The sequence below is a fragment of the Tympanuchus pallidicinctus genome, unplaced genomic scaffold, assembly GCF_026119805.1.
Source record: "Tympanuchus pallidicinctus isolate F22 unplaced genomic scaffold, pur_lepc_1.0 scaffold7, whole genome shotgun sequence".
Classification (NCBI taxonomy): domain Eukaryota; kingdom Metazoa; phylum Chordata; class Aves; order Galliformes; family Phasianidae; genus Tympanuchus; species Tympanuchus pallidicinctus.
Window position 1 is genome coordinate 17,073,374 of NW_026294791.1, and position 15,205 is coordinate 17,088,578.

Below are 15,205 nucleotides of genomic sequence, written 5' to 3' on the forward strand. Positions count from 1 at the left end.
TTGCTGATGATACGAAGTTGGGAGGATTGGCTGACACACCTGAAGGCTATGCTGCCATTCAGCAAGACCTGGACAGGCTGGAGAGCTGGGCAGAAAAAAACCAGATGAGGTTTAACAAAAGCAAGTGTAGAGTCTTGCATCTGGGGAGGAATAATTGCATGCACCAGTACAGGTTGGGGGATGAGCTGCTGGAGGGGAGCTCTGCTGAGAGGAACCTGGGTGTCCTGGTGGATGACAGGTTGGCCATGAGCCAGCAGTGTGCCCTTGTGGCCAAAAAGGCCAATGGCTTACTGGGGTGCATTAAAAAGAGCGTGTCCAGCAGGTCGAAGGAGGTGATCCTCCCCCTCTACTCTGCCCTGGTGAGGCCTCATCTGGAGTACTGTGTCCAGTTCTGGGCTCCCCAGTACAAAAAAGACAAGGATCTCTTGGAAAGAGTCCAGCGGAGGGCCACAAAGATGGTGAAGGGCCTGGAGCATCTCTCCTATGAGGAAAAGCTGAGTGATCTGGGTCTGTTCAGCCTTGAGAAAAGGAGACTGAGAGGGGACCTGATCCAGGTCTATAAATATCTAAGGTGTGGGGGGCAGAATGGCGAGGCCGGACTCTTTTCAGTGGTGAGTGGAGACAGGACAAGGGGAAACGGCTGGAAACTGCAGCATAGGAAGTTCTGCACAAATGTGCGCAAGAACTTCTTTACAGTGAGGTGACGGAGCACTGGAACAGGCTGCCCAGGGAGGTGGTGGAGTCTCCTTCTCTGGAGATGTTCAAGACCTGCCTGGATGCCTACTTGTGTGACCTGCTGTAGGGAACCTGCTTTGGCAGGGGGGCTGGACTCGAAGATCTCTGGAGGTCCCTTCCAACCCCTACAATTCTGTGATTCTGTGATTCTGTGATAAGTCTAACTTGCCATCAAATTTCATTTTTCAAAAAGAGTTCATTATTCACTATCACTTTTCAGCAACAAAACTGATTTTAAATCCAGTATTCATGAAATATTATTTGCTACTAAATAGGTGAATAGGTATTTCATGTACTAAATATGAAATCATTTTATGGCAACTAGTTCAAGTGAAAGAGCTTCACTTGGTTAAATGCCCATGCATTAAAACCTTGATATTACATAAAATACTTTTGAAACTCCCTGTGAAAAAAGTAATCAGTTCAACTTTTCCAGCATTGATTCTCTATCTTCCAGAGCTCTAAGTATTTGACAGTATGACATTATGGATCAAATTCATTAACAGTGTCAACTCTATTGATTTCAGTAATGCTGCAATGAGAGAAATGTGAGTGCATCACCCTACTTTCTACTTTTAACATGTTTACAGAATAACAAATAAGTGGCTCCATTTTCAAGGTGTAAAATTTAATTTTGATTTTGAATTGGTTTCTCAATGGCTTCTGAAATACTTTCTCTTTTATTTTGCAGTTCCAATGAGCTTGTAAGATATGACTTCAACCATTGTTGAAGTGGTAAAAATTCATCTTCTAGTATAGAGGATGTGATACTGAACCTGAATCATGCAAATTATCAGCCAAGTGCTTACCATGTAGGCAAAATGCAAAGGTGCCCTCCTTTGTGTTCTTTACAATTTGTTGAAGGTTAAGAATTGCAGGGGGTTGATTTCAGTCATTTGCATTTTAAACAACTACTAATTATTTCACTAGGTAGAGCCGCAAGTACTTGTTTTCAATGTGGTTTTTTTTTTTCTTTTTTCTTTTTTTTAATTACCTTAAGCCACCAACATACTCCTGCTTCTCAAATATGGTGATGTTTGAATAGCCCAATCGAGCCAAAAAAGAAGCACAACTTAAACTTGCAGGTCCTGCACCAAGAAGTGCAATCTTCACATGATAAGCTTCAGGCATATCTTCTGGAGAAGGTAAGGAAGGGTTTCTGATCTGAGGAATGTTCATGGCTTTGAACACCTGAAAAGCAATACATTCAAAGGTTACATACATACTTCATACTCCCTCTTGAACATTTTGAGTAACATGGAGGAAGTTTCCACTAGTACTGTCACGTGGATGTAATATTTCGGAATGCTTCATAAAACATTACAAGACTATCATCTGACAATGTGTGCATTTATGAGAAATACTATAGTTAGTTTTGTACTTCTATGGTTCTTCTTGCCTTAAAACTGTCTGAAGTCAGCTCTTTCACTACCTTAAACTTTAAAAAAGATCAGATGAGTCTGACAACAAAAGCATAGTAACACAAAGTCAGCCAGATGGCAAAGAACATCTAGAATATCAAACATTTCCTTCCAGAAGAGGTTCAGACTACTCTTTCACCTACTAAAATAATGTTATTTGAATAATGAAAAGGATTGCCCTGCTACTGAAGGGGCTCTGCTTCTTTCAGATACATTCTCTGTAATTCAGCAAAATTATTTATGGTTTGAGAAGACAGGCAACCAACACATCACCGGGTAACTTGGAACTTTTATTAGAAAATGTCTCTTGTCTTCAGCATTGTATTTTCACAGTTAACTCCTACTGTAGATTTGCCCTCCTACATGATTCTAACATTTCAGGTTAACTGACCCTCTAATTCAGATATCAAGCCAATATCATTATAACTGAGCGTCCAACAGTTGTATACATACCTGAAATTTCGGCTGCTCCCTCAGTGCCTCAATTTTTCAACTCTTAAATAGAGATGATCTCCTCCATTCTACCTTAACTACTAAAAGTACTTGGGAACAGCCTCTTACCATTTCTCTCTGCACAAAATTCTTACTGCAACATCACATTTTATTCCAGATTTGTTCTAAATCAGTTCTTCATACAGCCATAAAGGTAAGAGGATAAGGCAGAGGTGTTCTGGCAAGATTTCACCATCCTCTGTATGTACATACATCAGCGGGGAAGGGATTGAGTCTCTACCTTGTATAACTTGCAAAAAGTACAGAAAAGACCCATGGCCCTTATAGGCTACTAAAGATCAGGAGTATGGAAGAGTAGAGTAACACCTTCATTTTATTTTAGATATTAGTGAAAGTATACAGATCCCAAAGAGTATATCTTTATAGCAGAAGCACAATATTATACCAAAAGGATACAAGAGTTCATTGCATTGGGATTTTGAGTCCTATCACAAACACTTCAAAGGCTGCCCCTGGATACTACCAGACTTTTTCCCACTTACGTCAACGCAGGAGTGCATTATAAAAGCACTAACTAGCTCTTTAAAATATATAATTTTTATTTGTCTTATTAAATAGCTTAAATATGATATTCATTAAGTTTACCTAGTTCTTTTTTTTACTATCCTTAAAATCGTAGAAGCAGTCAAACTTTCAAGTTAAACTTTGACAATTCTTCTCATGAATAGAATTTTTCATTTATGTTTTGAATCAATGTTCATTTTCTTCATGCGCACTTGAGCACCCATGCTAGGTAAACCAATCATTAGTTTCTTCTCCCCACTAAACTTTGTGTCAAATTCCACCAGTGTTAGTAAATTGACATAGCATTTTAAAAAAACTGCAAGAAACAAGAGACAGATAATTGTTTTTAAAAAAAGAGTCATTTCAACCTGACAATTCATACAATATGGGAAGGTTTAATGTGGTTATTAATGGAATTTATAGGCTGAAAAACTGAAATTATACTGTGAAACTAGACAGTGATAACAAAAATGCAATAGGATATTTATAAAATGTCTGCTTCATTACATTCACATAGGAAAGGCTTGAATTATACCAAATTTCCATTGAAGTCTCATGCAGTTGTTTTAGAAGATTACTCAGTGATGCAAATTGTATAACTTGCATATTTAATGTCCATATTGATCACTATGAATATGCACATAGTTAATAAATTTTGTACTGAATTTGCATTGTTGGTATTATTTTTATATTTATTATTGAACGGTCATACCTAACAACTGAATGTTATACTAAGGCCCAGTAGTACTCTAATACAGTGCTAGGCTTCAGAACCAAGCACTCATGCAGGAAATGCTAGTAGTTCAGGACGAATGCTCAACTTTAATTCTGCCTACTTGCCAATAGGTTGAAACTGCCTTTATGCAGCAGAGCCAGCTTGTGTGGCAATATCTTGCCATCTGGAATTCAGTGGCAGTTTTGCATATTAAGGCTGGCAGGGTAACTGTGTGAAAATAGCAAACTGCTTCAGTGCATTTCAAAAGATTTTTACTCACCTCATGGTGAAGATTCACTACACTGTAATTCATCTAATTAAATATCACTGAATTCTTCAGTGCAATACATTTGCGTACAGAAATAACTGTCTTGCTAGTATGTGTTCATTACCACATTACATGCAATTGCCCTCTCCAATTCTTTTTATCCTATAGTCAGTAAATCCTAATCCTTTCTTCTTGCTTGTCCAACTTTCTCTCAAAAATGCGATTTCATTTTTGTTTGAAGCTTTTTGTTTGTTTGTTTTTAATTTTTTTTGCAATCAAATCATTCAGAAAAATGAGTCTATACATTGAATTTTAAAGCTCAACCTTCCAGCAAGAAGACTCAGACATCAACCCCATATCTGCCTTTCCTTCCAGTTCTCTCACAGAAACAAAACAAATTAATAGCATACTGTAGAAAAATTTATATAACTTGCCCAAATATCAGCAAGTCTTCCATGCTCGGCATAGGAAGCCAAAACACCTCAGATTCATCCCTGAACTATCACACACTCTCCATCAAAATAATAATAGATTACAATCTGACTTAAAATAGGAAATAAAGACATGCTACAGTAGAAGCTAATGCCACGAAATAGAGCTGTCTTTCTGTCTGTTCTGCTGCCTCAGCTCTGCAGAGCAGTTCTCCTCAGCCAGGGCAGCGCGCCCACCTCTGCAGGCGGTGCTGAGGGGCCTGCGGCCGTGTCAGGAATCATTCATCTGGGTGCAGCGTGGCAGCAGCCAAGAGCCAGCCAGCAGCTGGAGCTCCAGGAGAACCACCACCTCATCTCACTTACGTGAAGACTCGCTAAAGGTGTCAATGTACAACTAAGAGCGGCCTGGGCCTATGGGTACAGTGCACCCTCTGTCAGGGTGTTCCCTCTGGGCAGCCACTGCCCCCTCAGCTGCAGTGGGTGAGGGAAGGATTGGCCCTCAGCACAGCCCTTCAAGCCCACCACCCTGCTGAGGTGTCCCAAAGGTAAAGGCATCAGGAGAAAAAGTATCAGATTTCCTTCTCCAATTGCTTTATGCTGTAACAACAGCCAACACACATCTCATAAGGGGAACAAATTACCTGAGCTGTAGCTGGTATGAGTTTCACAGTGCTAAACAATCTAGTATTGAAATTGAGTATGCAGAGATTAAAATAATACATTTTCTATTTAGATTGTGCTGCTCATTTCAGAATGATTAACTAGAAACACGAGAGACACTTTAGATTCAGAAAAACAAAATGTTGAAGCTTCTTAGTAACAATACTTCAGAATGCAATAGACCATGTTTCCTTTTCTTCGACAGTCTTACAAACTTGTGTTCCAGTAACCGGTAATTTCAGTTTATTTTGTGGGACTGACAGTCATATAACTCATGCCCACATGTATTGTCACTGCATTCTCAGTATATTTTCTCTGAACTTGTGTTCCAAAAAAACAGAGATGTTTCCTGGTTCTTAAGTACTCAAGCAAAGGAGACAGATAAAGACATTAATATAATTTTGACCTGTGCAGCAGCAGGTGTAACCTGCGCTTGACACTCATCATTTATAATAGTGAGCTTTTACTCCATGTTATTCTCTAGATGCATCAGTTACCGTGGTAACTGCATCCCAGTATACACATGCTATATCACACATAAAAGGACATTTCCTTTAGTATGTTTGTTCCTCTTTCCACATTTAATTGTCAAAATCCACAATATTTCAAACTGGATTATAATTTATTCTGAAAATGAGGTTAACATAGTTACAAAACTATAAGAAAGAGTAGAAGGAAAAAGCTTGAGTTTAAGGTGCCATGATTCTTGCTCCACCATGTGCAAGACTAATATTGAACAATTAGGGAGTTTTATCTGCAGTACGAGCAGATGATCAGTCATTGTTCAGAAGCACAAAGGGGCATACGTTGCATCCATATATTTTCCATTTTAAACCTATATTCCTGCTTTGCTGCAATTTTATCTTTCATCTTAGCTAGCAGTTGTGCCTTCTTATTATTGCTCTCTTGTAATGCAGCAAGTTTAAGATCCTCAGACTAATTCCAAGGGAAAAAAAAAAAAAAACAACTAAAATTGGCTTTACACACAATGGAGTTTTCAGTAAATAAGTCCCTGTGGGACAAACTATTACACAGTGCATGAAAATTATCATGCAGCTCTCATTAACAGTACCACATGTTGCACACCCAAATCACACAATTTGCTAAGTTACTCATATAGGTAAAAGCAATGAACATGCTTCATTCACCATATCTGGGACAATTTCTGTATTAGCAGTTACAAGTACATTTACACAAGTACAATACATTTTCTCGAGTATTTGAATCTGTATTTTAATAATAATTGCTTCATGGAAGCCCTCACGCTACTGGATTTTCTGCAATTACACACATATTCAGTGTAAAAATTAACTGAATGAAAGCTAAAAAAATATTTACTACTAAAGTGACTGCCTATTATTTCTAACTATAAGCGCACTATGTGTAACAGTACAAAAACAGTAAGGAGAGTACAATTTACTAAAATGTTATGTTAGAGTGTTAAGTAAAACTGTACACCGATTTTATTTTGCTAGAACTGTTGACACTGATATATCATTTAAACAAACTTGGTATATCATGAGGAAATGCATTCTGAGCTATTCATCCTTTCCGCCATTTCATATCAATCATTTTGCTAGCAATGAGCTTTTTTAATAGATTTCTAAAGATTCTTGAAGAAAAATGGTAGATATTTAGCATTATCTATCAAGCCATAATTCCTCTCTATTAATCATAGCATTGGGCTTAATAGGCAACACAAATCAAGTTTTACCAGATATTACTTGCATTTCTTTCCTAAACAGTAATATTTCAGTATTATATTTATTATCTACTTGACAAACGTTTATTTTTTTTCTTTATAAGTTTTCTGCTTTTCAGAAAACATTAAGTTTTCACATATATGGAATAAAAGCCATTAGAAGCATTGATAAAATAATCTCTTAATTGATAAAATTCAATATACAGGTGTTCAATATATAGGTAGAAAAATGCAGCTCAATGTCTACAGCCTCATTCCTGCAAAAAAGAACTTTGATTCAAACTATACTGATTCTTACTTCTGTATGTTCAAATCCCATGCACATTTAAGTAGATAAGCACTTAAGTAACATAGGCTACAGAAGGTTCAGCTAACAGAAAAGTTTAACAGATGCTCCAGAAGATTTACAATCTCCTGGTAAGAAGAAAGATCTACAAATAGATAAAGAAACCTGCATCAGGTAGCAATATTTGCTCAGTGAATCACGACCCACAGTCATTGAAAAGAGGGTGTGAAATCGACAAATGACAGAAGAATAAAAAACTGTTCTTACAGACGTATCATCTGTTACTTCCAGATTAATTTACATTTCTATTTTGGTCTGTCCTACAAAGACATTTTTGCAGTCTTTGTAAAGGTGACTGGCATGTTGTCATATGTTTGTAAAAATAACCAGTCAAATGGCTCAAGATGCAGAAGAGGGGCACAATCATCAGTTACGGGTTGTATAAAATCTGCTATTTCAATATATGCATATGCCTTTTTAAAAAAAAAAAAAAAAAAAAAAAAAAAAAACATAGCCAATTACGTAGACTTCCCCACTTGCACGGAGATCAAATGAGAAATTTTACACAAAGATACTTCAGGGAGATCAGAAGAGGTACCACATGAGGCCATCCGTTAGATACAACCTCTCCATGCATTCAAAAGAACAAGATGTTGCCTCCACCTTCTTCATGTAAATCTCAAGCACTAAAATCTGTACAGAGGCATAAATAACACACACGCTCCTAGCAGAAACCTTTGAAAAGCATCTTATCATCAAGTAGCAAGTAACAACCTTCTGTGGCTAAAATTGCAAAATCATAGAATCGTTAGAGCTGGAAGGGACCTTTAAAGGTCATCTAGCCCAACTCCTCTGCAATGAACAGGGACACACACAGCTAGATCAGGTTGCTCAGTGTCTGATCCAGCCTAGCCTTGAAAGTCTCCATACATATTTACATTTACTAACTTATATATTTATAAGTATACACATGTACATCTACATATTTCTAAGTAGATGAACTCAGACATGTATTTCAGGCCAACCTGAATTTATTTACACAGTTATTGGCAAAACAGGTCAGTAAAATGTCTAAATCATCTGAAAGTTTTCCTTTGCCCAAAAGAAAATACAAATGCACACTAGTCCTGCACTTGGGGGAGAGGGAAATGACAAGAGAATAGTTTCAGGAGTTGCCACAAATTTGTCAGTATGTACCATATTACACTGCATATACATGTTAAGGAGAAATAAATGACACCTTGTTTTGTCTGTACTACTAGCAGCACCTGAAATTACTAAAACATGCCCCTTTCTGAGAAGTAAATGAAACCAATACTTGGGCATGGATATCTCTTTTTACTATTGATCCTCATTGAAAACAGCAATTTTGGGGTAAAATTTAAATTGGTTTTTTGTGTTTTTTTTTTTATACTTTTCAAAAGCATGCATTAAGTTACATAGAGCAAAGCTTTGTACATATATAATAATAATAAAAACCTCTCAAAAAGAAAAGATGTCAAAGCAACATATCCATACGCAACATTAAAACAAAATGAAAGTTTTCATCAAGGAGATGAGAAAGCCAAGTACTTCTGGATAGTAAATAATACCTACCAATTTGTAGTGGGAGAGCAGTTCTCCCTTTACCACCAGAGCTAGCATTCTTGTAGAGATGTGAGGCTTCACAGAGGAGGGTTTATTACAGTCAGAAGAAGTTAAATTCTGTTGTAGGAATTACCTTATGCTCAGAAGAGTGCTGTAAATACTTAGTGTGCAGCTACAGATGCAGCTACATTTGATCTTTTTCCCATTGCAGCCTGCCTCAGTAAGATCCATGTTTTAACCTGGTTTATATAAATCTTCCATTTAAAATAAATTAACTCAACTTCTAGTGTTTCTTGTTCACATCTGATGTTCCTTATGTTCCCATAAAGTGTTCTATTAAAAAAGAAGTTTTAAGCTTCTGAATGTGCTGTTAGATAAAGGATAATTATTTTAACTTCCTACGTCTTTATTTTATTAATACAACTTTTTTTGTTTAATCATTAACAAAGACATTCACTTAGACAATATTATTTGGTAGATACAAAGCATTTCAGGCATTTGCAAGTACCACTTACCTCAGTAGCAAACTGCTGCAATCCACCAATATTAATTGGCCCCTCCTCAGTAGCATACAAATTGCAGCCACCAACGCAAAGGTCTGATGTGGGACACACCATTCCACACGTCAGACCAAGTGGATTGTCAGAAAAAATCATTTTGGCAGCTCCATAATAGTTCTGGAGAAAAGAAAACAAAAGAAGAGTCACGCATCACAGAAAAGAAAAATCGATCAGAAATACAAAATGTTTCAACTGGCTAGCAGAATACTATACAAATATAATAAATAAGGCTGACATCATTTAAATGCACCACATTACACAAATTTCGAAGGTTCTGCAAAAAAAGAGTCAACAGAATTGTTGATTATGCAAAGAAAACACTTTTCTTTTTAGCTTGCAAAATTATCGTAAACATCTTCAGATTTAGGTAGTTGTAGGATTAACAAATCTGTGTTAGACAACTTGTAAATACTTTCTCCATTTCTAGGTTAATTGGGCAGCAGTTGAGTTGTAACCTTTGTTGAAGATCTGACCAGACAGCACTAGTTAGACTATCAGTTCTTTACACAAGGAATGAAACGTTTATTCTACACATCTGTGCACACTATCTCTGCAGATGTGTCTACATCACATCACATCAGTAGCATCAATTGTCCCAAGCCTGTGATTCCTATCTAATTGCCTGCAGATTTGAGCTACTGAATTGTTTGAACTCTTTTTCCTCACTCACAGGCATATAAGAGCAAACACTTATTTCCCCATTTCCCTAAGCAGCAAAACAGGGGACTGATTAAAGATTCCACGTAAAATTTACAATTTAACACATACTCAGTATTCAGTGTACAGCTTCAAAAAAGGAATGGTTTCCTGATGTATAAGATAACTAGTAAGTTTTGTTCCCATAATAAAAAATGATGAATATTCACAACCTTATAGTGTCTGATGTAGTCAGAAAGCAACTTTTTTTTTTTAACTGAAGTCTTACTAGGAGGGAGAGAACTACTGATGAACATTCTGCACTTATATTACATTTACATCATTGAAATTAGGGTGTAATTAAAGCAAGCATTTAATATCTTTTCTTCTATATGGTAAATATAAAAGTTGATTTAATTGTAAGCTCTGTTTTTGTCTTCATTTTACCACTTCTCACCTCCCTCTAAAAGCCTCACCAAGGAAAGCCCATAAAAGAGTTACTAATTTCTTAATACCAGAATCTCTTTTAAAGGCAGCTACAGTTCAGAAGACTGTAACAGTATTTCTTAGAATTAGCACATAGTTGAAGTTCCACAAAAGTTTTTTAGTTGAGAAATTAATGCAGGGATCTTGTTCCAGCTATTTCCAAAACATTAATAACTGAAGGATGAAAGAACAACATGTATTCTTGTTCCGTCCACTTCTTCCTCATTCCGATCTTCAGTAATCACCACTATCATGAAACTGTTCTTGTAACAAAACACTTTATCACTCTGTCCCAGGGCAGAAGATGCAGAATAATCCAGGTGTAGAATTCGAAGGACATGAAGGACTCAGTCACAATAGACCCTCTGCAATGCCTCAGTGCTGTTGTGTGCCACGTAAGCTAATGTACTGAGAAGCATTTAGTAAAAGTGAATACTATACCAAGGTGAGCAAGAATCCAGTTATGAATAAAAAGAAGTTATCAAGATCTGACAGTATAACAAACAATGGGCAACAGGACTTCAGGTAACAGGTAGCTCAAATTCACCAGAAGGCATATCAGAAGACTGAATGTTAATTTTTTGAAGTTAAATCAGATGCTAAAGACTCCGCTAGAAATTCCCAAAAGAATGCCAATTTTTAAGAAATATACTTAGACAGAATTGGAACTTTTGCTTACAGATGCACAGCATGAGAGCCTGTCCATCACCTGGAAACACAAAACAGCTTCCCAGTTGTATTTTAATAGTGTCTGAGAAAATCCTATGAAAATCCATTGAAATTCTAGTCCTAGCTAAGCAAGCAAACCCTTTACAAGACTGTTCTGGGAGAATTTCTTTCAATCATTTTGCCTGTAATACCTATGGGCATTACCATGCCCAGTTCTCATTTATTCCAACATAAAGAAGCATTAGATAAACATACATTCCAGATATCAGCAAAACCTTTCACTCTGCCAGATAGATGTTACCAGTTTTGATACATCAGAGACTGCAAAAGCTGCTAAAAACAACCAGTAAAGACATTATAAACTCAATTCATAAGCTAAAACACAGAAGTCTAGTTATACTGGACATATCTCTGACATAACCATGCAGACAGAGGTGACAGTCAATGTAAGAGCCCCATGCCTTTTTGAAGCAGCACTCAGAGGCCAGCCTAGACACCACAGAGCATTTCAAATGTCAACAGACTCCTGTTCCTCAGGCAATTACATCTAGTTATTCCTTTTCCACTCCAAAGGGAAAAATCACAAACTCGTTCTGAGGACTTTCCTTACCAAATCAAAGAAGAAACAGTTTAAAGAATGTTTAAGTTTGATGTCTCCCAATGTATGAAGATCATGTTTTTCCTTTCCGTATTTTTAAGGATTATTAATTTTATTTTCTGATCCAAGAAAAACAATTATTATCATGCACATTTTTATTTAAGTAACTTCATTACAAATATGTTCTACATTTTTAGGCTTTGTAATTAAAATCAATGTACAAACCTAGTCATTATACCTAAAAACTAAATCTGCTGAATTATTTCTATTTTAAATTAATTTATTATATATCTGTTAAGTATGTAAGGATGTCACACTTGAGCTGTGCCACTACAGGCAGTGTCAACACAGCTGGCACATTTTACTTGCTCTGCAAATCCAAACTGAAATTTAAGTACAGCTATGCCACAGAGCAGATAGATAGGACCAGGTTCATTGTGGATATAGGACTGAGATCATGGCTTACTAAGGGAACACCTACAGAAACCTGCCTCAGGACTTCACGTAAGTCCAGCAAGTAGGCTGAACTCAAAGTAAAGGAACTTAGGCCAACTGCTGCTGGACTCCAAATCAGGAGGAAGCATGGTGGAATACAATAAGGCAAGGCTCTAATTTGGGGAATTATGAAGAGCTGCTGCCATGATTGTGAGCTACTGATGCCACCACTAATAGTGGCATCACCTGAGCAACTGATGTTTAGGAACCCTTACTCCCTAAAGAGAGTACTGAAATATATATAGTACATTTTTATCACACTAAATATAACAATCACACAGTCACAGAGGTTGGAAGGAACCTTTGGTAATCATCTAGTCCAACCCTCCCGCTAAATCAGGTTTTTTAGACAAGTTTGCACAGCAAAGGACAGTGGAGATTCCACAGCCTCTCTGGTCAGCTTGTTCCAGTGCTCTGGAATTGTCAATGTAAATAAATTTTTCCTCATGTTCATGTAGAACTTACTGCATTCCAGTTTGCTATTTGTCCTGTCACTGGGCACCACCTAAAAGAGCCTAACCTTACCCACTTGACTTCCACCCTTTAGATATTTATAAGCATTGATAAAATTCCCTCACAGTCTTGTCTCCCCCAAGCAGAACAGTCCCAGGTCTCAGCCTTTCCTCATAAGGGCTCCAGTACCTTAATCATCTTTGCAGCCCTCTGATGCACCCTCTAAAAGTTCCCTTTCTTTACTGAACTGGGGAGCCCAGACCTGGACACAGTACTCCAGATAGGACCTATGCAGAGCAGAGTAGAGAGGGAGAATCACCTCCCTCAACCTGCTGGCCACGCTCTTTTTAATGCACCCCAGGACACCATTGGCCATAGGGGCACACTGCTGACTCATGATTGACCTGTTGCCCACCAGAACACACAGAGCTCTGCAGAGTTCGTCTCCAGCAGGTCAGCCTCCTAACCTGTACTGATGTATGAAATTATTCTTCTCCAGGTGTAGGACTCTTAAATTTGCCCTTGTTGAATCTCATCAGTTTCCTCTCCACTGAATTCTCCTGCCTGTCCATTTCTCACTTCTGGCATGTCAGCCACTCCTCCAAGCTTTGCAACATCAGCAATATTAAGACATCAGGTAAGTGTATCAAAGAGCATCTCTCTCTTCTAGTCTTACATCTGAAAAGTCTTAATGATAAATTAATTAAAAGGCTGTCACAACTGAAGTTCAAAGCATTCCACTTACATTTTGGGAGAAGGGCAATACTGACAGCAGGGCAAATCTTCTGTGTTACTTCACTAGCTGTGCTAAGGGGGACACCTCTAAAGATGAAGGGGAAGTACAGGTTAAGCGCTGACTTAGTTTCTACATCTGCCAGTGAAAAAGCCACCATATTATATATGTAGAAGAGCTATAGCTCCCTAACTGTCCTACTTCATGCCCTGTTCCAGCTTTCACCTTCCAAACCAGCAGTGTAACTGCTGTTCCCACTGATACTGTTCACTGCCAGTGACAGAATATGGTCTCACGCTGCCATTATGACTATACACAGCGGTCTGAGAGCAAGCCTGTCTGCAGCCTTTGTAATGCTCACACAGGGATAAGGCAAGAGCAGGAGTTCTAATTCACTTCATTTCTTTGTCCTTTCATTCTGTTTATTTACTCTGCTTTCACTGTGCTGAGTTATTATCCGATATTGCAAAGTTTATTTAAAAAAACGTTTTGCAATATTTCACAAAAACTGAAGAAATAAATTCTAGAAAGTTACACTAAATGGTGTTATATAGACTGTGCAATACCACTGCAAACCATCATTTGCTGCAGTAAAAATGAGTATTTTCAGAATATGGGCAATAACTTTAATGCTTAGTTTATGAACATTTTGGGCATATATATTTTTTCCCACATTGAAAATATGTATTAGTGATCATTACAATTATTAGTGAGATTTAAGGCAGAATACTTAATTCACTATTGATCATTTTATTTCCAGAAAAACAGGGTGTTAGCTAGGCTGCACACAAAACAGATGCGAGGCACAAACACAGCAAGCTGGTAACTGCACACCAAATGCAGTACATGAGAGCTGAATTAAAGGCAGGCAAAATTCATTAAAATCACTAAGTTACTCCAGCATATGGAATGATGCAAACTATCTTAATAGTTTGGAGTGTTTTCTTAGCTTCTGAGACAATGACTCAGTAGGCTAGCTTCTTACAAACATCACAGAGGAAACAAGCCTAAACCTACAATGAAACTAGAATGTTTCCAAATTCTTAAAGGAGATAAATGCCTGCTCATGCCTTTGTTCATAGAATTTCTTTTCCTGTGCACTTCCATAGAAATAAATTAATCTAAAATGGATAGGATGTTTTGTGGTTTCCTACATCAAAATGTCAATAAATACTACACTGCTAAAATAGGGAACAAAAACAAGCCTTAAATAGACATCAATAATCAGTAGAAACCAGGCAAAGGAGGATCTCCACATGTATCATTTGGAGACATTATATAATTTGCATGCAAATGAGACTGTTTTTTGCTTGGAAAAAAAAACTATTAAAACACATAGGATCAATACAGAGACCAGAAGAAATTGCATTTACTATCAGGAAATGCTTATAGCATCTTTTCTTTCATTTAATTTAAGAGCTTTTTCTATAAACTCCTTATGCATCAGGGTATTTTGATATTGCAGTTTTCTCAAAAAAAAGATACACATTATTGTGCTTTTTGCAATAAAAATGAAAACATTGACTTCATCAGGATTATGGGATAGAGTGAATATATTAAAAAAAGAAAGAAGTAATTTCCTTTTCTTCTGGGTGAAGCTTAAAAAAAGAGGCATACAAAAAAATATGTGGGAAAATTCCACCTCCATCTCTATCCACATTCATGCTTCACAATAGCCTTAAAATTTACTCAAACTCTGCTGGATTAAAATGTCCACGTACTGAAGAACCACTATTTAAAGTATATTGTTGTA

The 15,205-nt window shown here is 37.1% G+C and overlaps 1 protein-coding gene across 4 annotated transcripts in view; it reads right to left on the reverse strand.

The window, feature by feature from the left end:
* DPYD (dihydropyrimidine dehydrogenase) overlaps positions 1-15,205 on the reverse strand; it is a 327,599-nt gene that overhangs the window by 218,361 nt on the left and 94,033 nt on the right. For all 4 annotated transcript variants that reach the window (XM_052666446.1, XM_052666449.1, XM_052666448.1 and 1 more), the window contains exons 5-6: positions 9,338-9,499; positions 1,730-1,926 (exon numbers count right to left, since the gene is read on the reverse strand). In XM_052666446.1, the coding sequence (XP_052522406.1) occupies positions 1,730-1,926; positions 9,338-9,499 (359 nt within the window). The remainder of the gene's footprint in view (positions 1-1,729; positions 1,927-9,337; positions 9,500-15,205) is intronic.